The following is a 27,151-nucleotide window of genomic DNA, read 5'->3' as shown; positions in this document are numbered from 1 at the left end:
CTTACCCTACATTATCTTACCAGAGTCTAAACTGAGCCTGGTCCGTCCCAATCCAAGCCTATCCGTATATTTTGTATCTATTTGGGTATGAGTCGGTTTGGTTTGGTTCTATGGCAGAACCTGAAGCTTATCCTGTTGGAGTTGGTTCCAATTTTTTGGAACTGATACCTATGAAGATCAGTTCTAGGGTTGGTTCTAGGTTTAGCAGTTCCAGGGTCTACTCATGGAACCTGTTTTTTGTCTACTCTCCCTCTTAAAAAAATGAAACATGTCCTTTTAAAAGTTGATTTTCAATAATGATAATATATAATTTAACTTATATTATGTTTATTGATTAAATTGAGTAACTTAATATGTAGATTATTATAATATATTAGCATATGGTTCAAAACTTATCATATTATAATTTAAATTTTATAAATATTACCTTTTATATTATTTATTATATACATTCAAATATTAAAATGAAAAGAAATTATCAAATTACTTAAATAACTCAATGATCAAGTCAGACCATAGCTTTTGTAACAATGAGTGCTTGGATTCAAATTTTCACATTCTTAAAAGCATTTTAGAGTTTATTTCCAGGCAAGTTCGGTTCCAAGGCTGGTTCCACTAAGGCCAATTAGGGCCAGTTCATCAGGTCAATTCAGGTAAGGTAAACCCCTTGACCCTGGAACCGACCTGGGTAGGGATTGGTTCTAAGAATTTGGAACCAGACCTACCCTATAATAGAATGGGTAGAGTTGGTTCAAGGCCGATTCGGGATTAGTTTCATTGGATAGCTCACCCCTAATATCTATGTTACTTATACATGTATCCCATGCATTATGCATTTCAGATCTCCTACACTTTTCTTGCACTTTGTCTTGCGTTTCATTACTTGCCCATTTGCATATTTATGTATATATAATATGATATAATAAAATATGAAATTTTAACATATTTTATATTTGAAAAGGTAAATTTGATAGATACTAAATAAGATAATGTTAGTTAAAAATGTTTAATTTATTAATATATAAATAATGTAGTATTTTATATCACTTTTATATAAGGTTATCTTATCAAAATTTAAACTTTAAGTTATTATTTAAATCAACAAGTATAGTTTTTAGTATAATCAGGTCTATTGGGACTGGAACGGTTCTGGTTTGTGATTTTGTCATGATTAATAATCGGTTCAGACTAGATCCATTGACAACCCTAGTATATGTTTGGCATCGATGCTACAGATACAACACCATTTTCTCATAAAAGGGTGTTGTTGATGTGTGGGTTGGAAGAACTATTTTCTGTTTGGAAAAGTTGTTGCTAGGTAGGACGTTTTCTGGAGCAACAACAATACTTTCTGTTTGGTACCAATGCTCCATGTCTATTTTCAGCACTAGTACCCATTATAGGAAGTCCACATTACGTCCTCATTGGTAGCAATGAGCTGCAATATGAGAAAACGTCAAATTCAGCGTTGCTCCAAACTACGCCTTCTCAATTTCCAAGGTGTGGTTTAGAGCACCATTTTTTATGGAAAAATGGTTCCAAACAAACAGGCATTTCCTGGAGCACCGTTTTTCCGATGTGGCGCTGATGTATCACCATTTTTTGGAGCAACAGCATTGATGCCAAACAGATGGTTGTCACAAATTGAATGAAAGTGTAGAAAAAAAAAGTGAAGATCTACTAAAACAATACCAACAATGCAGGAGGAGGTTACATAAGAAGAAAACAGGACAAAAATTGCCTACAGAATTACCTACAAATATCCATCTTTAATAGTTTAGACCAATGTTTTAAAAATTGACCTGAGGCCAAATTGTTTTTGCCTTCGGGTTGTAGGTCGCCGATTTGACCGGCTAGGTCAAACGGTTCAAACCATGCCATGTCATCGCATATGTGTGTATGTATATAAATATATATATTTTAGCAATAAAGAATGTATAAATATGTTTTAGATATGTTATATGTATTATTTTATATTTAATTTATGTTTTTAATTCGGTTTTAACTTTTTTATTTATAAAAATATCAAAAATTGCAATTTGAGGTCAAAAAGGTTTTTTTTTGTGAAAACAGCGGGGCAATGTGACTACGAATATCGGAGTACAAAGTTATGGCCTCTAAAAGTTTGTATACATTGAGTATGCAACCCACGACCTGGTCACCAGATCGAACGGGTCAACGATTGACCGGATGGGTCAAATGGTTCTTGACCAAGTCAATGATTTTTTACCATATGATGGGTCTTGACTGAACTGGACCCAAAATCCTGATCAGATGACGGTTTGAACGGTTCAACTGACTAAATCAACAGCAGGTTAAAAACATTGGTTCAAATAGTGCTTCATGTAACTACTGTTTGGGGGGTCACTAAACCCGACAAAAAGTTGATCAAACCCGTAAGCCAGGCTTAAAAAACGGGTATTTGGCCCTTTGCGGTGACCCGGATTAAAAAGTGTCCTGGCCCAATCCAACCCGAGCAGGAATCGGGGTCGGGTCATAGGCCATGTCGGGATAACATGTTTTAAAACCCAACATTTTGTGACATGGATGGTTGACCATGCGAAGCAGCTGATTTAGAGGGTTAAACCCATATTTTTGGTAAAAAAAATGTTGATTTGGTGAAAGACTAACTGACGCAGGTGGTTGAACCATTGACTCATCTGACCAGTGAGTCAATCCTAACTTAAAGTTGGCCCAAGTGCCCAACCGGCAATCGACGGAATGCGCTTGAACCTGACACGAACGCAACCCGACCCGATTGCCAGGTCTAGCGACTAGCGACTAGCGAGTACCTAAAAGACCCCTCCCCGCTCCCCCAAAACCTATTTCTTTCAAGCTACCATCTATCATTCAACAGCTGGAGAATGCCTTTTAAACAAGGGATCCACATCCATCTCTTGTTCGTTGGTTCCATGAATCATGATCGCCATTGAAATTCATTTTTTGTTTCTCGCCAATAGAGCCAATCAGCCAATAGGCCCACCCCAACCATCATTGAACTTTGCTCATATTCTTCTTGTGGGGAGGGGTTGGGTGCGGCCCACAGGGGCTCAAGTTGTGTGCAGATGGGCCCAATCCAACTTTTGTCTCGTGCTCTGCCCCTCCCGAGTCCTGATTCTGCTAGTTTTTCTCTTTTTTCTTCTTCCTGTTTTGCTTTTGCCAATAGGAAGAGGCGAAGAGCTGGTGAAAACCGAAGCCCAGGAACCTTTTCAACCTGGTCTGGTCATCATACCAAATGGCTGTTCTTTTTCCCCTTCTGTTTTCTTGACTCCGAAGATTTCAAAATTCAAACACTGGACGTCTCATGCATTTGTAAGAGCAGTTACGGTGGGCTACTACAACTGTACAAGCTCGTTACGTTCAGGATGAGGATAAACGTGATATCTCACATCGGGAACTGGAATTCTTTGGAATATCAATGGCTAAACTGAAGAGTTGAATCTCTTAGAACACACAACACGCCTCCGGCCTCTCCAGTCTCCACCCTATTTGCGTGAATTAGATGGAGCACCAATTGCCTCCCTCCTTCTCCATGCCTTTAGAGTGGATTCATGATTCATCATCTTGTAAACATGCAACACATGAACCATGTTTTGATAGATCATCTCATAAGGCTGGGCTACTCCTCAAAAAGTAAGCTCCACTGGTCCACTCAGCTGAGAAGGAAGTTAAAGTTTGTTATTTGTTAACCAATTAGCCACGTGTCTAATTAACTGCAATCAACTTAATCTTTCTGATTACTTGTTTTAGTCAGAATTCAGATATCACACTTTTAAGAGTAACTGAACAGCCTACGCCAATTGTAGCCTGGGATAATGTGCACCAGAGGGAAAATAATTAAATGACATCCGTTTGTAGCACACACCTTCTGATTCCTTATTTCGAATCTGATGTAACTGAACAATTTGTTGAATGAATCAGCCTTCACGCATTTAAAAAAAAAAAAAAAATCAAATACAATAATTTGGATCTGCTCCAATCCGATCCAATAATATCTAAAGTGTGCTTATATTTACATAAAATTAATATGTATCTATTAATAGGTTTGAATGTCATTTCTCTTTACTAAAATTGCTAAACAAATCTCTTTACTAGATAGCCATAAGTTCAAGTCCCAAAGAAGCCGTTTTGTTCACCATATACAATATCAAATGTATTTGTTGTTTAATAATAATAATAAATAATAATACTTTATGAATATATCTACATACCCATATTATATAAATTTAAAGAAATATAAAGATCTATACTGAAAATATAAATTTGTAGGCTGCAAACCCTTTGTATTATTTTGTATGTATTTGTATTTATACTTTTTTCAAACTGAACCTTAGGGTCGGTTTAATTTGCAGGAATAGGGGTCTAGAATGAGAAATTGGAATGATTCCAACTATTTAATTGGGCAAAATTGGAATAGCCCCCTTCCTTGTGTGGAAGGAATATCCCGTTTCAACTGATTCTATTCCTATCTAAACCAAACAGGCCAGAAAATAGACCATTCCAATTTCGGTTCAGATTCCAGCTTCAACTGTAAAACCAAAACATATCCGTAGTTTCTAGAGAATCAAGCGTAAAAAGCCTTTGCTGAGGCGTTGGCCAATGGCCTGTGGCTCTCAATCCCCTTAAAATGCTGCCCATTTTTCTAACAGTTTGTCATTCATTAACTATGGCCAGAGACTTGTCACTGCTTGTATTGTTGTTAGATCACAGAAAGTGTTCACAGAAGCTAGCCCATGCAAAATTGGGTTTAATGGAGCCCTATTTTTTTCTTTCTTTTGGTCTAATACAAAGAAAGGAAAAGGCGAAAAGCTCATCACTTAGACCAACAGAGTTACTTACTGCATTTGGTATGGATCGTTGTGAATTTGTAATTTACTTCTGCGCTTCATCCTGCCTACAGCGCACCTCTAATACAAGAAACATTCAGTTGAAGTGGGACCCAGCCTAGAAGTACGCAGTAGTGGCCCCTCTTTTTGGGCCGTCCATCTTGGATTCTTGGGCACAACTTGTTAGCCGTTCCTGTACTCGGTTAGTTGTGTATTAAATGGTTTTCATTAATTCTTTTTCAGATTCCTCAGCTGTATCATCAGCTCTAAAAGTGGGTCTATGATTACATTGAAGCATTACAATCAGTCGGTCGGTCATGCTTATCAACAAGTGTTGTACGTTTATTTGGTGGATCCAAGCAGCACCTGATCAACCGCCCTTCACGCTGCAACAAGATTCTGAGGTGTTCATGATTCATGATTGCATCGGGTGCGAATTTTCTGCTGGAGCGTTGTAACAGCGAAAGCGTGGTGTTAAAACGCTCCTTGATTGGCTGAAAGAGCATATCTCCATGGCATTTTGAGTGATGACCCCACACATCACATATATTCCATAGTCCCAATCATGGTGATGAAGCACCAGGTATTCTGCTGCTGATGTTTAACTGCGGATGGAATCTGGTCATCAATCTATACAAAGATGCCTTTACAGGATTTAATGATATGGGGACATTCTTTCTTAAATAAGACGGGGGTTTTCTGGGGAAGACAAGAGAAAAAGCCATAAGTGAGTGGGAAATTGCTTGTCCCATGCAGAAGCCCAGGTGGTGGAAGAAACCTGACGGTTAATTTCATTACTCTTTTATGAGTAAAATGTGCGAAAGTGAAATCATGTTATTGGAAATTGGCCTGTCTCCTCCTTTCTTTCTTCTTTTGTTAATTTTTAACAGAATTACTCCCTCCCTATAAATATCATTCCTCCCTCTCTCTTGGATTCCCACCTTCTCTCTTCAGTTTTTCTCTATCAGCCAGGCTGCCGGCCAGTCTCTCTCTCTATCTCCGTCTCTTCTTCTCTGTTGCTTCTGGTTTCTAATTTCTTCAACCTATCGATCCATATTCAATATACTTACACGCAACAAGATGATGAGAGAGTTCTTGCCCTGTATAGCCATGATCATGGTTCAAATAGGCTATGCTGGAATGAACATTCTGAGCAAGCTGGCCATAGATTCCGGCATGAGCCCTCTTGTCATGGTTACTTACCGACAGATCGTCGCGACCATTATAATCAGTCCATTTGCCTATTTCTGGGAGAGGTATATATAAATATATTCACTCCTACTTTATTTTTCTTGCTAGGTTTCTCTATGAGAGTTGCCGCTTCTTTATGTTTCTTTCTTGCTACTTGCTAGGCTTCTCCATGAGTTTCTGGGAGAGTTATTCATCTATACATCTCACGTATGTAAAAGAGAAAATAACCTTGTTAATATGAGCCGCTACAGTTTCTCTCTTCTTCTCATTTGGTCAATCTTTGTGATTGAATTCTTTCTTTCTTTGCTTTGACTGAATTTTACCTTTCTCTTTTCGTTTCTTTCTTCTTCCTCTCTTTCTCTCATAATTCGAAAATGAAGCTCCTATCAGTTCATCAATGGAGGAGATTTTTCTGCAACAACTGAGCCATCTTGAGTAGAATCCTATAGAGCTTAGCTTAGACTTGAGATACGAAGAGCGAAATTTTGATATTTTTATTGACCGAAATGTCCTTGAATTTATTACAAGTTCCAACTCAACAACAAGTAATCAACTAACCCTATTCCTTTATTGGAAATCTAAAGAAGTCAATAATGCTATTTCAGTTATTCTTCGCAGCTGAAAGCAGTCCACCTTCCATTTCTGTATTACGGACCATTTTTATCTTGACAGTCACGGGAGGATCAGTCACTAGAGGATCCGAACTTGGATTCGGGCTGGAATTACCCGGTTACTCCAAAAGTCCAAAGTTCTCTCGAGAAGCCTGCCGTGTATCTGATCTTTACGGATCGGGCATGATAGAACATCTTATTTTTAAATATAAATTTATACATATACGTATTTTAAAAGATTCTAATGCTATATTTATTATATATAAAATATATCTTTTATATACTAATTTTTGTTGTTTATGTATTTATGATTAGAATTTAAAGAATATGTTACGTGTATCCTCGAAAATTTACCAGAAAACAAGGTGAAGATGCGTGCTAATTTAAAACTGGTGAGAGTCGGGGCGGGCCAGTTCAAGCCTATATAATGGGACTGTAACACGCCTTCGTAGACGGAACACTTCCATTAATATTGAAATGAAAAACCTAGCTTCCTTTCTTGTTCGTTTATTGTACCTCTGACTGTGGTGGTGGAGTCAAAATTTTTTTTATTGGGGGTCGATTTATATGTATAACCTTCCCCAAAACTTGATAGATATGAATATGCATAGAAAAATACACTTATTGGGTATTGGATTTTTTCGGTTGCTCGTTTGAGTAGTTTAAAATTTAAGTCAATGGTGACACGGTTTTTTCACCAACTTCCACTTAACAAAATTGGGTAATTTGAAAAATGTAGACTTGGATTTGAGTTATAACCCTTATCATAGATACAAAGCCCGAGTCAATCCATGATCACCCATTATTTATCTATAAGGTATCTCCGTCCTTATTTTTGACCTAATTTCTTCTTAAAATGTCTATTGCTGACTGGTGTAGGAAAACAAGACCGAGGATCACATCAGCCACTCTCTTTCAGATTTTTCTATCCTCCTTGTTTGGGTAAGTTCTTTTTGTTCTTATAGTTTTCATTTTAAAATAATTATTAGTTAATTATAAAAGTATAAATCTTAGTTCTCTAAATTTGGACAAGTCTACGTGGATGACTAATGTACGTTGGATCTTGTTTTTTGTTTTTTGAAATTAAGACTGATAATTCGCTTGCATTTGCAGGATAGCCGGGAACCAGTGCCTTTATTTTATTGGGCTCAAATATTCCACGCCAACCATTGGATGTGCATTGACTAATTTATTACCCGCTGTGACTTTCATCATGGCTGTTCCATTCGGGTATTGCCTTGATTCAATTCTTTCATTTGGAGAGGGTTGAACCCGAACCCGTACCCGATTTCATAACCTAAGCTAAGCCCGATCCAAAACGCTTTATCTTGGCTTTTTGCTGAATAAGCTAAAAATGGGTCTTTTAATTTGTTGTTTATAGAATGGAGAAAGTGGGACTGAGGAGGAAAGCAGGGCAAGCCAAAGTATTGGGTACGGTAATGTGTGTAGGAGGTGCAATGCTAATGTCATTTTATAAAGGAATCCGTATCCCCATACCGGACTCGGCTATCCACTGGAGATATGTGGATAGTATAACGGAAAGTGGGTCTAGCAATGACAAGGTCACGCTTTTGGGCTCTTTAATTTTGATTGCAAGCGTCATTTCCTGGGGAGCATGGTTTATAATGCAGGTAAGGATTTTAATTCTTGGTTCATTCCATTTGAGTATTGGTAGTAGTGTAAATTGTATAGAAGAATTATGTGAGGCCATTATTCCCGTTGATCAATAACCTTTGTTCGACTTTTGATAATTATACATTTTACAGTAAATTGTTTTTTATGGCTAAGTGATATCTATCTCTCGTAGAGATGAATAACCTTTTCATTTGAGGGAAAAGTTGCAAAAATATCATAGAACTACAAAAAAAAAAATTGCCCTTTTTAATTCTGAAAATTTATGGGTAGCAGTGGTTAATTGTTTATTCTTTTATTTACTTGGGAACAATTTTGATCAAAACACGGATAAATGCATTTGTCTGAACAAGTGTTTTCACCTAAGTAATGAACAGACCCTAATTGAAAACCTCACTTTCATAGATGTACAATTGGGATCAAACTAAGTAAGGAGATTATATAGTAACGAATGCTATTATCTAACTTGTGAATTAATATAATTTGAGGGTATTGAAAGTTCACGTGCAATGATTTCAGGCCAAAGTGAGCGAGACATTCTCAGCTCCTTATTCAAGCACAGCATTAATGTGTCTCATGGGAAGCATTGAATGTGGCATCATTGCAGTCACAGCCGATCACCAAGTTTCTGCATGGTCTTTGCATTCAAGCATCAGACTCATTACATCTTTGTACAGTGTATGCTTCATAAACTAATATTGTTGTGTATCATGATTGATTACAGTTACAAACATTATTTTAATCAACTCATTAAGGGCGTTTTCTACAACAAAAATACTTTTGTTTTCATTTGTTTTATTTTGATATTTCCACACCAACAAAAAAAGTAAAAATATGTTGTTGAATTGTGTTTTGGTCTTGGAAAGCCAAAAAAAAGTTGGTTTTATGTAAAAAACAATACATGTTTAAAAAAAAACACAAATTATGTTATATAAAAATTAATATAATTGATGGAACGTGATATTAAGTAATCTAATGAAATCATGTTCTTTAAACTAGAAATCAAGAACATGTCTTTGATCTTAGTTTTGAAAACAAAAACCACATATTAACGATGAATATGTTTTATGTGTTTCTGTTTTAAGAATTAATTTGTTTTCAAACCAGCTAGTGGTTTGGTTTTGTTCTTGGAACTTTATACAATAAAGAAACAATTTACATTGGAGAAGCGGATCCTCAATATAAATTGTTAGCAGCTTTTCTAAATCAAGGGCTTGATTTCTTCATGGGGATGCTCATAGCCACTTTATATGTTCATTTTGATTTAGAATTTGAGAGTACAGATCAAATGTGCTCGATAAACCTTATTAACCATGATTTCAGGGGCTTGTGGCATCTGCTTTTGCAATTTACCTAATGTCATGGTGTATTGAAAAGAAGGGTCCTCTCTATGTTTCTGCATTCAGCCCACTTTTATTGGTCATCGTGGCTGTAATTGGATGGGCACTACTAGCAGACAAGTTGTATATGGGAAGGTAAATTCTCCCATAATATAGTAGTTTCCTAGCACCAGATTTCTTAATGCCAATCCATTCAATTTATATATCGAAATTTGAAAGAAAAAACAAGAAAAAAGAAAAGGGTAAATTGATTGAATGGTTTAATTTCATCTTGTTTCAGTGTTGTAGGATCTGTGCTGATAGTCATGGGGCTATATGCCGTCCTATGGGGCAAGGATATGGAGATGAAAGAGAAAAACAGTGTTGATGAAAAGAACTTGAGCTTAGAAGGAGAAGAGGATAAGGAGAAAGGTAAATTGGAACTACCTGTGTATTCAAATGGCCGTGCTTGAGATACAAGCTGAATTGATGTCAAGAGAGGTCAGCAAGCATTCTATTGAGTGACATCTGTGGATCATGAAGGAAGGAGAGAAGCTGCAAATTTTTACAGTTCTCTTTTTCAGAAAAGAAAAGAAAAAAAAGCCATTGTAGTTTTTATTGTACCCCTTGTGTTTCTCTTCCGGTGGTGGTAAATGGCCATGTAATCGATTTAGTAGCTTTACTTGTAATTTGGGCCCGCCTTAAATGTTAAATTTCAGTAATTTTAATATATATATGGTGGTGGTTGGTAAATTCGATTTCCAATCTTAATATATATACTACTTGGTGTATTTTGTACTGTCAATTCTAGATAATGACAATAATAGTAATAACTAAATTAGACATATTTATGATATTTTTATTAATTAAATTAAAATAATTAAATTGAATATATTATTGAAACTTTTGGATACATTTATATCTTTCTCAAACAAATAAATAAAGGATAATTATATATATATATATGTTCTAAATATGATGAAAATCTGTTCAGTATCTTTGAATGTTGATTTCTGAAAAATGTCTATTTTATTGTTTTACCTTTTCAAATATATCACATAACTATATCATAATAATGTATTAAATGTAATATAATATAATATATTATATATAATGTATTATATTATTCATCAATTTCATCATTTAAGCTTTGTCACATAAATGATATCCCACCTACAATACTTTGTTCTGTTTAATGCTATATATTATACATTGAAATTATATATCATCAATGGGAAGATTATTTGGGGCTTTCGTGGCCAATGGCAACATTATAAGAGGTTAACATTGTTGAAATAACCTCTTAATTTACTGTTGAATGTGTTTAAAGGGAGATTATGAATATTTAAAACCAAATAAATAATGACCTCTGAAAAGTTAAACGTTAGAAGTTTAAAAGTAATTCCCATGCTACCGAAAACCACAAGACAAATTAATTGAAGACAATTTTCGAAAAGATAAATGATATGGAATCCTTGGTCCTAGGTCCATACTAGATTACTTGATTAAATAGTCTCTGATATTATATTAATTTATATTGATATAGGCGCATGCGATAAGGCCTAAGACGGTGCCATGTGGCATTGGCCGAATGCAATCCCGGTTGCCCATTGTTAATTATCTCCAACCATTCTCAAAGGCAAGAGGTGCCCCCTCTCCAAGTAAATTATCTTGTTCACTCATTCTTTCCAATTTTCTTGCTATTGAGTGACTTCGTCTGAGTTCTCACATCGTATCTTGTCCAACCCCTCGTACACATTTGACTAATTGGACCGTTGGAGCCTTTGCCTCTGGGATAATACCTAGGGCCTCTGACGTGTGATTTCTTGCTCTCGGGTTGGACATATCAACCTCGGCTAAGGAAGTAGATTTATCATTACCCTTGGCCTATCTTTGGCAGCAACAATTACTGCAGTTTGTGGGAAGCGTTGCTAAGACATTCCCTAAGTGAATACTTAATTCAAAACAATTAAGCTTTCAACAATGGCTGATAAACAAGACAATAATCCAAATGCTCAGAACCTGGTCACCATGGACCAATTCAGAATGGTCCTTGATAAACTAGACAATATAACACAAAGACTAGACCAGCTGAAGCGCCTGACAGGAGGTCGTCCACAAGGTAGCAGCCCCGTTGGGAGCCAGGGGCAGTACAATGGATGCTCTACTCGTGCTCCGTTGGTCTAGCGACCCCTCGGCCCTTGCAAATCTAACCCCTTAGCATCTAACAGTAGTAGCCGACGTGCAAGCAAGCCATCAAAGACTTTTTGCCTCTCCGGCCAATGGGGAGATGATGTAACTGGGTCCCGCGACAACCGTCAGGACCATGACTGTTACAACCGTGCAGGGAGCCACCGGGACGAAGGCGGGTGCTCTAGTCACTACAGTCCTCCTCCGAGGGTTGGAGGCCGACTCCACGCCTTTCCCTTGCTAGTATCGGACCTCTACAACCTCCTCAACGACTGCCAAGCCTGAAGAAACCAGGACATACCAGCATCCAAAATTTTCAGGAACTGGGCTGGCCTTTTCCACGTTAGAGAGGACAAGGACGATGCCTGGGGCCCCCATCGATAAACAAATCGACAACCTACAGGCGCAGATCAGCGCCATGAAAGACAAGCTCCGATAGGTGAAGGAGGGGCAAGGTGATGTCTCCACCAGTTAGAACCCCTCATCCACTAGAATTGACACCTTCACTGACTCCATCACCTCAGAGCCACTTCCACCTCTCTTCAAGGCTCCCACACTAGAGACATATGATGGAACCACCAACTCGGACGACCACTTGGAAAGCTTCCAAGTGCTCATGCTTCTCTACGGGTACTCTGACGCCCTGACATGCTGAGCTTTCCAGGCTACTTTCAAGGGAGAAGCATGTAGATGGTTTTTCACATTACCGTCGGTCCATCAATTTGTAGGAACAATTCGTCGACCTCTCCCTCTCCCACTTCGTTAGCAACCGACGGTGCTAGAAGACCGTCGTCTCCCTCATGTCAATCTGACAGAAGCACGAAGAGAGCCTCTGGTCTTACATCGACCACATTAAGAAGGAAGAACTCGAGGTCCAAGACCTCGACTCCTCAGTCTCCATGCATGCCGTCATCAATGGCCTTTAGCTCGTACCCCTCAAGTGTTTCGTTGCCAAGACATTGCCCAAGAACAAGGCAGAATTTTTGAAGAAGGCACAGAAGTACATCGCTGTAGAGGAGGCCTCGGCTGGTGAGCACCTCCAAGAGAACGAGGCCGACCCCAACCGAGGGGCCTCAAAGAAGAAGAGAAAGGATAGAGACGGTCGCGCCACAACCACCAAAACAACCACAAGGACGCTGACAAGAAGCCATCAGCCCCATCCTTCAACAAATACACACCACTCAACTCCACCCAAATGCATATCCTTATGCAAGTAGGGAAGGAGGAATACATGAAGTGGCCAATCAAGATGAAGAGGAACCCTAAGAGGGGTAACCCAAAGAAATACTACAAGTACTACCATGGCATCGGCCATGATAGTGAGGACTGCTATGAACTCAAAAATGAGATTGGATCCCTCATCTGCCATGGCCACTTGAAGGAGTATGTGGGCGGCGATATCGGTTGCCCGTCCTCACAACAACAGCAGCACACCTTAGTCGGGTCATCGACGTCATCGCAGGGGGCATGACCTTGGGTGGAGCCTTGGCCTTAGCCCAAAAGGCCTATGCCAAGAAACTTAGCATCCAGAGCCCAATGCCCAATAAGCTAAAGACAAACGATGTCATATCTTTCTCGGACGATGACCTAAAGGGAGTCTTGGTCCCCCATGATGATGCATTGGTGGTGTCGATGACCTTCGCCAATTACATGGTAAAGAGAATACTCGTAGACAACGGATCATCAATGAACATCATCTTCTACGATACATTCGAGAAGATGAAGCTGGCACCAAATCGGTTGCAACCGGTCGGCATGCCACTAGTCGGCTTCTCTAGAGCCGTCATCAAACCACTGAGCTCTTGGTAGTAAAGATAGGCTCACCATATAATGCCATCGTCGGGAGGCTGATCCTTCATGCACTCAAGGCAGCCATCCTCCTACCACCTCAAAGTCGTCCAAGGGAACCAGCAGACAGCCAGACAGTGCTATGTGGCGGCACTAAAAGGCAAGAATATAGAAGCCCTACTGTTAGAAGGGCTTGACCTCTGGGATGAACCAGCGAGTTGAGGCCAGCCATCCGAGGACCTTGTCTCGGTTCCCCTAAATGAAGTTGAGCCCAAGAAGACGATGCGCGTCGGGTCCATCCTTCCTCTAGACACCCTTTCCACTGACATGACCGAAATTGACCCCTCGGTCATTACTTACAGGTTAAGCATGGACCCAAGATGTAAGCCAATTTCGTAGAAAAAAGAGGAATGTTGCACCGGAGTGTTGGAAAGCCATCGGACACGAGGTAGAAAAGCTACTTGATGCCGCTTCATCCGGGAGGTACACTATTCTAACTGGTTGTCCAATGTGGTCATGGTTAAGAAGGCTAACGAGAAATGAAGAATCTGTATTGAGTTCACAGACCTCAACCGAGCTTTTCCCAAAGACAATTTTCCTTTACCGAAGATCGACCACCTCGTCGACACCATCACAGGGTACGAGCTACTAAGCTTCATGGATGCCTTCTTCGGAAACAACCAGATCAAAATGCAAGCCGAGGACGAGGAGAAGACCTCGTTCATCACAGAGCATGGCACCTATTGCTACAAGCTCATGCCCTTCATCCTAAAGAATCCTGGAGCAACCTACCAACGACTTGTAAACAAACTCTTCAATGATCATATGGGAAGAAACGTCGAAGCCTATGTGGATGACATGGTGGTGAAGAAACTGAAGGCTGACTAGCATACCTCAGACCTAGATGAGACCTTCACAGCACTGAGGAAGTACAACATGAAGCTTAATCCCAATAAATGTGCTTTCGGCATCACCTCAAGAAAATTCTTAGGTTTCGTTATCACTCAATGAGGTATAGAAGCCAACCTAGAGAAGATTCAGGCCATACTTGACATTGAGCCACCTCGGTTCATCAAAGAAACACAAAGGCTCACCAACCAAGTGCTGCCCTCAATCGATTCATGTCAAAGTTGACCGACTGCTGCATACCCTTCTCTTGAGCCATCAAGAAGCTGAAGGACTTCCAATGGGTTGAAGAATTCCATAAAGCCTTTGATGAGTTGAAGTCTTAACTCACCTTGCCCCCTCTGCTCACACGGCCCCTTCCCAGAGAAACGTTGTTCCTATACCTCTCGGTCGGGGTGAGGCCGTTAGTTCTGTTCTAGTGTGAGAGGACGAAGGTGTGCAGTGGCCAATCTATTACGTCAACAACGTCCTCTGCGATGCTGAGACCCGATACCCTAAAGTGCAGAAAATGGCCTTCGCATTGGTGGTCTCTGTTTGGAAACTTAAGCCCTATTTCCAAGTTCATAGCATCACAGTGCTAACCATCCAACCCCTCAAGTTTTTCTCACCAAGCCTGAGACCTCAGGTCGGCTGACCAAATGGATTATTGAGCTGTCAGAGTTCAACTTACACTACCAACTGAGACATGCCATCAAAGCACAAGCCTAAGTGGACTTCCTGGTAGAGTGTACCCTCAGCAAATCCCTCAACCAAACTCTCGCGGAAGGTGAGGAACCTTGGGCGACCTGGAGATTGTTTGTAGATGGATCCTCCAATGCTTAAGGAAGTGGAGCAGGCCACATACTTCTCACCTCGGGTGACAACGAGGTAGAGTATGCATTGAGATTTGGTTTCCCAGCCTTCAACAACGAAGTCGAGTATGAGGCCCTGCCTGTCGAACTACAACTTGCCAAAGATCTCAGAGCCCAACACATCGAAGTCTTCAGTGACTCTCAGTTGGTGGTGAACCAAGTAAATGATGAATACGAGGCCAGAGAACCAAACATGGCTAAGTACTTAGCCAAGGTACAAGAGCTAGCCCAACACTTCCAACACCTTGCCTTGTAATAGGTCCAACGGGCCAAGAACATGAGGGTTGATGCCCTACCCAAGTTGACAAGTACCTCGGGTTTGGCCCTTGGCTACACTACACACGTTGAGAAGCTAGCACGACCCAACATTGAAGAGATATAGGTGCTCCTAGTGCACGCCGAGTCCTGTTGGATGGAGAGTCCGACGGTAGGCAACCCACTACACTGTGCTCGAAGGAAAGCTTTACAAAAGATCTTTTACCTTACCCTACCTCCGATGCCTCCATTAGGAGGAGGGCGAGTATGTGCTCTGGGAGATCCACGAAGGCATCTGCGGCAACCACCTCAGAGGTAGAGCATTAGCACAAAAAGCACTAAGGCAAGGTTACTTTTGGTCGACCGTACAGAAAGATGCAGCCGAGCTAGTGCAGAAGTGTGACCGATGCTAGAGACATTCCAACATCTCCCATCGGCCAGCCATAATCCTCTCGACCCTTAGCAGTCCATGGCTCTTCTCCAAATGGGGAATGGACCTCTTCAGCCCCTTCCCTCAAGCCACGGGGAATAGGAAGTACCTCACCAGCGCAATAGACTATTTCACTAAGTGGTCGAAGTCGAGCCCTTGGTGACCATTACGACCAAGGTGGTCCAAAATATCTTCTAGAAAAATTCCATCTATTGCTTCACCATCTCCCACTTGCTCATCACCGACTACGAAAAGCAATTCGACGATGCCAAATTCAAAGAGTGGTGCACGAGTCTCGACACCAAGCAGCAGTACACCTCGATAGGTTACCCCCAAACCAACGGCCTAGCTGAGGTAACTAACAGAAACATCTTGGAAGGACTTAATACAAGATTGGATAGAGCCAAAGGCCTCTGGGCCGACTAGTTATGTAATGTCCTATGGCCTATCAAATGACACCTAGGATAGTTACGGATGAGACCCCGTTCAACCTAACTTACGGGACTGAGGCCATCATCCTAGTAGAGATCAGCTAATTGATGCTTCGAACTGAGGCGTACAATGAGGCTGAGAATGATGAAAAACTCATAAACAATCTAGACCTGTTGGAAGGCGTTCAAGAATAGGCTCAACTCAGAGTTACGGCCTATTAGCAAAGGGTCGCCTGATATTACAACTTTCGAGTGAAAGAGTGACACTTAAAAGAGGGTGACCTCATCCTCAGGAAGGTCATGGTGCTCGAGCCCAGTGTTGGAAAGCGTGGCCCCAACTGGGAAGGACCCTATAGGATCAAGCAGGTGGTCAGCCTCGACACCTTTTGGCTAGAGTACTTGTGCGGAAGACGGTACCTTGTACTCGGAATTCCGACAACCTCTGGATGTACTATCAATGAATGTGTAATCTTTTGTACAAAGAACTTATCAATGAAAAGTGCAAAGTTCCTCCTACCTCAGCTCCAATTTTAGTGTAAACGTTTCTACTCCAACTAAGTGTCAAGACCCCTCGGCCGCACGACTAGCCATAGCACACAACCTTTACCAACGTTATATGCTCGGACTGGATGACGACAAAGGCATACAGCTCTCAAAGAGTCATACACCTACTCACGTTTTTGCTAAGGCAGAGAACCTCAAGGACCTTGGCCATGGTATCAGCCTGCAATGTTGGCCCACTACCTAATGAACAAATACACCAAAATGGACAAGCTACATCGCAAAGGCAGGAAACACCCCGTGACCTCGGGCATGCACCATTTCTGGGGCCTCGATTTTACTCGGGTCCATACTTTAAGTTCCTAAGGAAAGTTAGGCTAGGTAAGCTAAGGCATTCACATCCTTCTCCTTTTTGCTAGGAAAGGAGCCCCAAACCCTCGACGATGAAGCTCGGCCTCGGCCTAACCACCTTGACAGGGACGAAGAGAAAGCCAGGTGAGCTGAGGCATTCGCCTCCCTTTCCTTAGCGAAGGAAAGGGGCCCCGAGCCCTGGGCAGTGAAGCTCGGCCTCGGCTTGACTCCCTTAGCTTAAATTCCTAAGTAACAAGCAACTGATTTTTGCTACTTTTGACCTCTCAGAGGGGGGCACTGACCCCTAGGACATCAAAAAGAAAGTACAAAGAACTAAAGAAGAAAAAGGCACAAGTTAGACAAAAAGTTCGTTTCATTCATTGATGTATCACTTTTGAGCTTTACAAAAAAATGACATCGGATGGGGGAGGTTGAGCCCCTTACAAAAAATAACCAAGTAAACAAATAGAAGTAAGGAATGATAGACAAAAGGAGACTTCATAGCCCTTCAAGCCTCGACTTCAACATTCTCCTCAGCTGCTTCAGTTTTCACGGGCTGTTCATCATCATCCTAGCCCTCAAAGGGCTGCACCGTCCCTTCTACCAATGGTGCCATCAGATCAGGCTGGACTCCTAGCTGGATAATATCAAAGTCAGGCAGTGGCGCTAACACCTGGGCCTTGGTGTCTTCGATGCCCTCTAAGTAAGAGATGACACCGAATTAGGCCATCTCTATTGCATATGCCTTGGTGGTCTTCCATTCTTTAGTAGCCTAGGTCGAGGCCTCCTCAGCTCTCTTCTCGATGGCCTCGAGCCTCTCTTCAGTCCCTCGCCTAGAGAATCCGGTGGGCACGCTCCTCATGCATCACACGGATGGCCGCCTCTCAGCCATTCTCTGCCTCAATCAGTTGCTGCTCTAGTTGCTCCCTCTTCTCCTCCGAGGTCCTCAATTGCTATAAGAGGACCTCAACCTTGTCGCAAAGGCCAACGGTAGTTGAAGATGCCTGCAAAGAAGAAACGACCGTTAGCTAAGGAAGAACAAGAAAAGGAGGAAATTTGGCCAAGTGTTAGAGAAGAGGAAACTCATCTCGGCCAATCGATCCAAAAGGGTGTCCCAGATGCCCTGCATGCTCACCTGGGTCTAGGACTGCCTGTCCCCAACAGGGAGAATCCCAGTCAACAGGGCCCGGCCGACCCCTAGAGTGCTCAAAGTGCCGCCCTCTTGAACGCTCTAGTGAGGATGGAAGATCCATCAAGTCATCAACGACATTTCGTCGCGATGGTCCAAAGAAGTATGGGGCCGCGACTAGCGAGAACCCCTAGCAACACCCTCGCGTGGACGCTCTCTCACCAGATGAGAGCTCCCGTCAGTGCCCTCGGCTGGGTGCTCCTTCACTGCCAATCTCTTCCCCCTCAGATGTTGGAGGGGCTCGATAGGTCTCTTAGGAGCAAGCTCCTTCCTTTTTTCAGCCTCGACGGGCTCCTTCCCCCTCTAGGCTTCGACTGGCCCCTTCCTCCTCTCAACCTCGGCAGGAGTCTTCTTCCGAGGAGGCTCCCTTGTGGTAGTGGTAGTTTCCCTCAACGTTGGCTTCCTTGAAGGCCCACCACCCGAAGTCCTCTTCTTGGACTTTGCCATCGCCATTATCTTGTCCTTGGTGTTTCCCTACATCTCTGCAGAACACCATGAGGTGTGTCAGAGCACAATGCAAAAGGAGAGATGAAGACGACATGTACAACCGACAGTAGGAGCCCCCCTACTGAGGTGAGCAGGGCTGATACCAAGCCAAACTAAGGCTTACTCTGACACCAAGGGCTCGGCGCAAATTGTCCCCGTCAATCGAATCCGAGTCATCATGTTGGCCTCCTTGTCCTTAAAATACGGTTGTATCCTCTTGGCTACAAGGTTCAACTTCCCCCAACTAGACCTGAACGACCAACCCTTTGGACAAGACACGAATAAATACTTCTTCTTCCAGTTGTGGACGAACGACGTGTTGTCCACCACCCTACCATGTCGGCCCGGGAAGTAGAACATATCAGCCCCATCAAGGTGCTTCCTCAGGATGAACATGCATCGAAAGATGTTTACAGCCACATAGACATCTCAAAAGCGGGCCATCACCAACACAACAATAATGGTCCTAACGGTGTTGGGGGCAAGCTAACTGAGGGAGATGTTGTAGCAGTGTAAGAGCTCAGAGACGAGAGGATGAATGGGGAATTAGAGGTCGAAGTGGAGGTAATGCTCATGTACGCACACCTCCCCCTCGGCCGGCTTCCAAGGTCTATCACCTACATCGGGGACTCTAAGCCTATAGCCCTCGGGAATGTGGAGCAACTCAGCAAGGGTTCTCACTTGCTCCATATGGAGTTCGCTATCCAGGTCAGAGCGCGGATAGCGCATCAATGTGACGCCTCAGGCCTCAGCCTTGGCTATGTCCTCAAGGCTCGGGTCTTTGGTGTCATTGGCCTCCACTCCTCAAGGCTCGAGCCTAGGTCGAGGCCTCCTGAGTTCTCTTCTCGATGGCCTCGAGCCTCTCTTCGTTCCCTCGCCTAGTGAATCCGGCGGGCACGCTCCTCATGCATCACACGGATGGCCACCTCTCAGCCATTCTCTGCCTCAATCAGTTGTTGTCTAGTTGCTCCCTATTCTCCTCTGAGGTCCTCAGTTGCTATAAGAGGACCTCAACTTTGTCACAAAGGCCAACGGTAGTTGAAGATGCCTGCAAAGAAGAAACGACCGTTAGCTAAGGAAGAACAAGAAAAGGAGGAAATTTGGCTAAGTGTTAGAGAAGAGGAAACTCATCTCGGCCAGTCGATCCAAAAGGGTGTCCCGGACGCTCTGCATGCTCACCTGGGTCTAGGACTGCCTGTCCCCAATAGGGAGCATCCTGGTCAACAGGGCCTGGCCGACCCCTAGGGTGCTCAAAGTGTCGCCCTCACGAACGCTCTAGTGAGGATGGAAGATCCATCAAGTCATCAATGGCATTTCGTCGCGATGGTCCAAAGAAGTATGGGGCCTCGACTAGCTAGAACCCCGTCAGTGCCCTCAGCTGGGTGCTCCTTCGCTACCAATCTCTTCCCCATCAGATGTTGGAGGGGCTCGATAGGTCTCTTAGGAGCAAGCTCCTTCCTTTTTTCAGCCTCGATGGGCTCCTTCCCCCTCTTGGCTTCGACTGGCCCCTTCCTCCTCTCAACCTCGGCAGGAGTCGTCTTCCGAGGAGGCTCCCTTGTGGTAGTGGTAGTTTCCCTCAACGTTGGCTTCCTTGAAGGCCCACCACCCGAAGTCCTCTTCTTGGACTTTGCCATCTCCATTATCTTGTCCTTGGTGTTTCCATGCATCCCTGCAGAACACCATGAGGTGTGTCAGTGCACAACGCAAAAGGAGAAATGAAGACGACGTGTACAACCGACAGTAGGAGCCCCCCTACTGAGGTGAGCAGGGCTGAGACTAGGCCAAACTAAGGCTTACTCTGACACCAAGAGCTCGACACAAATTGTCCCCGTCAATCGAATCCGAGTCATCGCATTGGCCTCCTTGTCCTTAAAATACGGTTGTATCCTCTTGGCTACAAGGTTCAACTTCCCCCAATTAGACCTGAACGACCAACCCTTTGGACAAGACACGAATAAATACTTCTTCTTCCAGTTGTGGACAAACGACGTGTTGTCCGCCACCCTACCATGTCGGCCCGGGAAGTAGAACATATCAGCCCCATCAAGGTGCTTCCTCTGGATGAACATGCATCGAAAGATGTTTACAGCTACATAGACACCTCAAAAGCGGTTCGTCACCAACACAACAATAATGGTCCTAACGGTGTTGGGGGCAAGCTGACTGAGGGAGATGTTGTAGCAATGTAAGAGCTCGAAGACGAGAGGATGAATGGGGAATTAGAGGTTGAAGTGGAGGTAATGCTCATGCACGCACACCTCCCCCTCGACCGGCTTCCAAGGTCTATCACCTACATCGGGGACTCTAAGCCTATGTCCCTCGGGAATGTGGAACAACTCAGCAAGGGGCCTCACTTGCTCCATATGGAGTTCGCTATCCAGGTCGGAGCGCGGATAGCGCATCAATGTGATGCCTCAGGCCTCAGCCTTGGCTATGTCCTCAAGGCTCGGGTGGCGCGCAGTTGTGCCCCCTCGGCCACGTAGAACCAGTACTTTCATCGGGAAATTCACCGCCCCGCCAGTCACGCACGACGCCTCTAGGAGTAGTTTTCTCCCTCAGTACCTGGACCTCAGGCCTCCGAGGCGAGCCCTCGGACCCACTTCTAGAACTCTCGCTACTACTGTATGAGGTGGAATGGGATGATTTAGCACCTGAAAGGTCAGGAAGCTCATAGCATTCGGGACCAGAACCGGAGTACGGCATGTCTATGAGAGAAGTCCTTTACCTAGTAGTTTGAGTTGAAGACGAAGGCTAAGGGTTCGGTTGGAAGGTGGTCGAGGTCTCTGAAGACTTGAGCGGAAGCCAATAAATGGTAGCGACCGCCTCAACTAGCAACCCTGTTTAAAGAAGAATGAATGGCTCAGATCCAATTGATCCAATGGCCGCAGAGTAACCGACCTGACTTCCTGAACCGACGCGTGAGTCATCTGGTTTGCCCAATCGACCCCAGGTCTGAAGTGGCCCAACCCAAGTGACCCGATCGCCCGTCTCGTGTACGGTCACGATCAATCACCGCCGGCGTTTGTCCCACGTACAGATCCATAATGGCACCCGTGAAGGGCACGGCCGGCGAGCACAGATGCCTCACACCCATACAAGGCACAACTCTATGCCCTCAGCCCTCCAATATCCTCCTAAGAGGGAGTCAACTACAAGGCAGCTAGCTACCACTAGATGACCAAGGGGAGCTGTCAGCAACCGAGGCCGATGCCTCAGTGCTTTTGGACGATGCACTCTTCAACCAAGCTGAAGCCTTCGCCCGGTGCACCATCTGCCACCTTCCAGCGACATCGTTGCATTCTCTTCTGCCAAAGTCGCGGTCTCCTCTCATCCCACCATCAGATCTCGTCCATTATAGCCTCGAGAGTGGGAGCAAATGATATAGGTGCATGCGACAAGGCCTAGGATGGCATCACGTGGCATCGGCCGGATGCAATCCTGGCCACCCATTGCCAACCACTCCCAAGGCAAGGTCAAGTATAAATAGAGGTGCTCCCTCTCTAGGTAAACCATCTTGCTCACTCCTGCTCTCTAGCTCTCTTACTCTCGAGTGACCACGTCTGAGCTCTCACCTCGGACCTTGTCCAACCCCCTCATACATACTTGACTAACTTGACCGTTGGAGCCTCCGTCCCTGAGATAACACCTGGGACCTTTGATGTAGACACATTGGCATAGCTAAGAAGTAAATTTACCTTATTACCCTCGGCCCATCCTTTACGGTAACATGAACCATTCAATTTAAAAGCTTAAGTGATTAGGTTTTTATTCTCTAATGATTATAAACATCTCAATTTAATGTTTAACGAAATAGTATAAGGGTGGTTAAAGCAATTCTGCATGGAATATTCACTCAACAGTCAACAGCTAACGTAGAGGATGAGTGCCACTTTAATTTCCATGTTAAATGTTACCTTCCCAGAAATCCATATTTTCTCATTTTGCCGACTCAAATTCTTGTGAATGAATTGGATTTTGACTACTGTCTCCGGGACCATGCGACACTAGTTAATGAGTGGGCGCAAGAAAGAACGCCTAAGTTTGGCGGTGGGAATTATATTGTTTGTCCCCATCTGCCCATCCTGCTCTAAAGGTGGGGAAAAAGAATTCTGCTGGCTGAAGTATCAAAAACTTGCCACGCGACAGATGTTTAGAAGATGAAGTATCATCCTAATCTCACAGTCGAGAAGTAGTAATGGTCGATGTTCCTATAAGACAGATTGACCATAATCAAGATTAGTGCCATCGGTTGAATTTGCAAATCGTCGGAACAACCGAACAAATACAGTATCATAGCATTGAGTTGACGTTCCATTGAAGCTATAGTTTATTATGATCTCTCCTTGAGATATCCGGTTCATGGAAGGTACGATATGTGTGACTAATAACGTTATTGGGACCTTCAAGACTCGAGATGTTGCCTAGAAAATAAATTAACAGTACTCATTTGATGTTGGTTGTGGGATTTGGATGAGCCTGATCCGGGATGGACGGGGTTGAGTTTTAAAATTAAAAGCAGGGAGGAAGGGGAAAAGATAAAGGAGAGAAGCTTTTAAGAATGGGAAGTCGCAAAGAAAGGATCAAGCAACAGAAAAAAAAAAAAATTTAAAATCCTTGTATATGGGTGTTGTTTTCCCGATACTGGATTAATATTATCTTTGGGTTTACCTGTAAGATCCTGTTTGATTTTTGGTAAGTTATTTATCTGGGTAAATACAGTTATTTAATTAGGTAAGTTTTTTTTGAGAAATATTTATCTGGATAAGTACATTTATTCATGTTCTTTTATTTCTTATGTAAATATGATGATGACCATTTTAATCATCAAAATTCATTATCAAAAAAGCATTTTTGTCTCATTTAAGTGTTGATAACTTTCCCTGATCCCCACATAAATCGGAAAAAAAAGAACATGAGATTCTTGATCAATGGGAACCAAAATCCCTTTGACCAACATTCCCCTCTCAAAATCCCAAAATAAAAAAAAAGAATACCCCCCTAATTGATACCGAATATTAATGTAAATTAGGAGTGAATTTAAGTTGAGCTGAGCCAAATATTTGACTATTCAAGTTTGGTTCAGCAGAAAAAATACGAGGTTTGAGTTCAAATTCAAACTAGTAACATTAGTTCAAAGTTCAGTTTAGATCAAGTTAAATTGAGCTTTTATGAGCTGAGCTCGAATACCTTCTAAAATGCTTCGTCCTATTCACCCCTTAAATGTAATTAATGAATCCAAATTATCTGGAGATAAAATCATATACAATGGGTTGGACAATTTAGTACCAGTGAAAACACCAGTATTCTCTACACATGAAGCCCACGTGAGACACACACCTTATGTGTATGGAATGGAAAATTCTTCCATGATAGGCTACCCAGCCCATGGGATCTGCTCCTCATGAAGCATGCCTTCACACCTATCTCAGCCACATCCCACCTTGCATTGGTAATATCTTCCCATGAATAATTAATACAAATATGGGACATGCTGATATGGGAGATGTTCTCGATGTACGGCCAGGACATGCTGTTAAATCGGTATGAGATGCATTGTGTGAGGAATAAATTGGGACTCTCCATAATCAAGGGGTTTTCAAATACAACCATTTACATTAGCGAACAACCACTAAACCCTAACATGTCAGGCTTCCTGAAATACCAGGAAAAGAGAGAGAGAGAGATAGTACTACAATTAATCCTAGGCTCGGGCAATTTTTTTTGGCTCAGGCAATTGATCTTCTACAAAGCCAAATTGAACCTCTAATTAAAGCCACCAGCTTAGAGAAAGAAACAAAAAGATCAAGAGTTGCAGAGGGTTGGATAAAGATCAAAACAGGTTTATGCGGAAGCTATAAAGTTGAAAATGGGCCATAAAGGCCCATAATTATTGACAGTTAGCCCAATCAATATGGCATTGATACCAATGATTAGTCCAATCAATTGGATTGGCCCAGCGAATCCAAATTCCAATTGTGGTTGATTTCCATTTGGCCGTGCTGTCTCAAGCTAAAGGATTCGTGGTGTTGAAGTTTAGGCTCAGTTTGGAAGCAGTATGAATGCAAATATGTAGATTATAAATGAAAAACCTTGTATTAGGCTGTGCTTGGTTGCAATGCAAATTTATGGTAGTGCAAATAATTTGGATGCAAATTCTGATTTATTTTATTTTTTTTATTGTAGTGAAAATAGGCTCAGTTTGAAAAGAATATATACAAACATGTACAATGCAAATAGAATGTTTAGCAATACAAAATATAAGATTTTATACTGTGCATGTTTGTATTTGTTGGAGTTTATTTTGTATTATTTTGTATGTATTTGGACTGTATATATTTGTATTTATATTCTTTCCAAATTAAGCCTTAGGCTCAGTTTGGAAGGAGTACAAATACAAATATGTAGAGCTCAAAACCTTGTATTTTGTATTATTATGTATGTTTTTATACTGTGCGTATTTATATTTGTATTCTTTTCAAACTAAGCCTTACTTACACCCCAACAAATTGTAACTCTGCTATCCATGGTCTGGCAAAGTTTAAAAAAAAAAAAAAAAAAAAAACAGAACTTTCATTAATGCCATGTTTGGTTTGAAGGAAAAAGTAGGGAAAGGCAAGGAAACTTTTACAAACTTTCTATAGGTTTTCATACATTTCCCTTCCTTTCCCTACCTTTTCCTTCAAACCAAACATAACCTAAAGAAAAACAGAACGGAAACACATGATAAGAAAACAAGGAGAGGTGTAAAAACACCCGTGAGACACACACAGCCCCAAAACAGTTTAGGCTGTGTTTAGCTACAGTGCAATTTTATTTGCACTAGTACAAATGCTTAGGAGTGCAAATGAAAATAAAATTCTGGTTTGATTTTATTTTGGGTTTTACTTTATTTTATTTCAGGTCTTATTTTACTTCATTTATACTGTAATCAAACAAAATAAGGTAAATCTTGAAATAAAAATAAATTATAATTTGCATTAAAATCATTTGCACTATCATGGCTTTGCATCAGTGCAAATAAATTTGTATTGCAACCAAACACAGCCATAGGGGTATTTCCATTATGAATTATTTTTGGGTAAATTTATCAAACCTCCCCTGAGGTTTTTGACTGTAGCTGAAACCTCCCCTGATGTTTGGTAAATGAAATCACCTCCCCTGAACTTTCTAGCACTGTTGCAATAAGACCCCCTTTATTAGAATCCTTTAAGAAGAGGTACAATAACGTCCAAAATACCCATGCAATTTCTATTGAGGCTGCTTTCTACAGAAAAGAATAGAAACTTTAAAAGAACAAAAAATGTAGAATTTAAAGTTGCAACTTTACCTTTGAATGATTGATATGAAGAGAAATTTGGAAAACAATCAATTTTAGAACTTAGATTGGAAGGGTTTAGACTAGCCATTCATATGAAGAGAAAACTTAGAAAACAAACATTTTGGTCAAAAATAATTACATAGTTATTTTGTACATTTTCATGCCTCCTTTCAGAGGTTTTTAACAAAAGGGTCTACTTGCAACTATGTTAGAAGGTTCAGGAAAGACGATTGCAATTATCAAACTTCATGGGAGGTTTCAGTAATTAACCCTTATTTTTTTCTTGCTGCCAGTTCTTTTCTTTTCTTTTGTGAAATTGCTGCCAATTTCATAAACAAAACAAAACTAGATGGTTTGAAAACAAACTTAGGGGTGAATTTAGGCAGGCTTGGGCTGGGCTTTTGTCATCATTTGAATGGGCCCAGCTCAAAGCCTGATTCCAAAGCAGTGTTAATATTCATTTGGGCCAACCCAAGCAGTGTTAATATTCATTTGTACTCCTTCCAAAGGCTCAGTTTGGAAAGAGTACAAATACAATTTTGTAGAGTGCAAAACCTTGTATTTTGTATGTTCTATTACCAAAAAAAATATATATTATTTTGTATGTATTTGCACTGTACATATTATTTATACTCCTTCCAAACTGAGCCTAGTTCTAATATATTCTTGAATTCCTGGTCTAAAGAACATGTGTTTGCCTGGTTAATTATTTAATATCAAGTTCCAAATTCATATAATTTCTATGCTACAAAAATTGGTTTTATTTTAAAAACCATTATTTTGGTTGTTCTAAAAACATGTATTATTTCTATTTTAAACAAAATAAACTTATTATTGCCTTTCAAAACAAGCACAGAATTCAATAACGTATTTTTT

At 41.8% G+C, this 27,151-nt stretch overlaps 1 protein-coding gene across 1 annotated transcript; it reads left to right on the top strand.

The window, feature by feature from the left end:
- The first annotated feature begins 5,757 nt into the window (after positions 1–5,757).
- On the top strand, positions 5,758–10,332 carry UMAMIT25 (nodulin MtN21 /EamA-like transporter family protein). Its single transcript, XM_010272584.3, has 7 exons — positions 5,758–6,082; positions 7,508–7,570; positions 7,742–7,858; positions 8,010–8,259; positions 8,780–8,938; positions 9,584–9,735; positions 9,881–10,332. The coding sequence occupies exons 1-7, from the start codon at positions 5,907–5,909 to the stop codon at positions 10,050–10,052; spliced, it is 1,089 nt and encodes a 362-aa protein (XP_010270886.1). The 5' UTR covers positions 5,758–5,906; the 3' UTR covers positions 10,053–10,332.
- Positions 10,333–27,151: the final 16,819 nt, after the last annotated feature.

Source organism: Nelumbo nucifera, chromosome 3 (genome assembly GCF_055504915.1).
Source record: "Nelumbo nucifera cultivar China Antique chromosome 3, China Antique-T2T, whole genome shotgun sequence".
In the NCBI taxonomy this organism is placed as follows: Eukaryota; Viridiplantae; Streptophyta; class Magnoliopsida; order Proteales; family Nelumbonaceae; genus Nelumbo; species Nelumbo nucifera.
The sequence above is the reverse complement of the archived record's forward strand: the minus strand, read 5'-3'. Positions and strand labels throughout refer to the sequence as shown.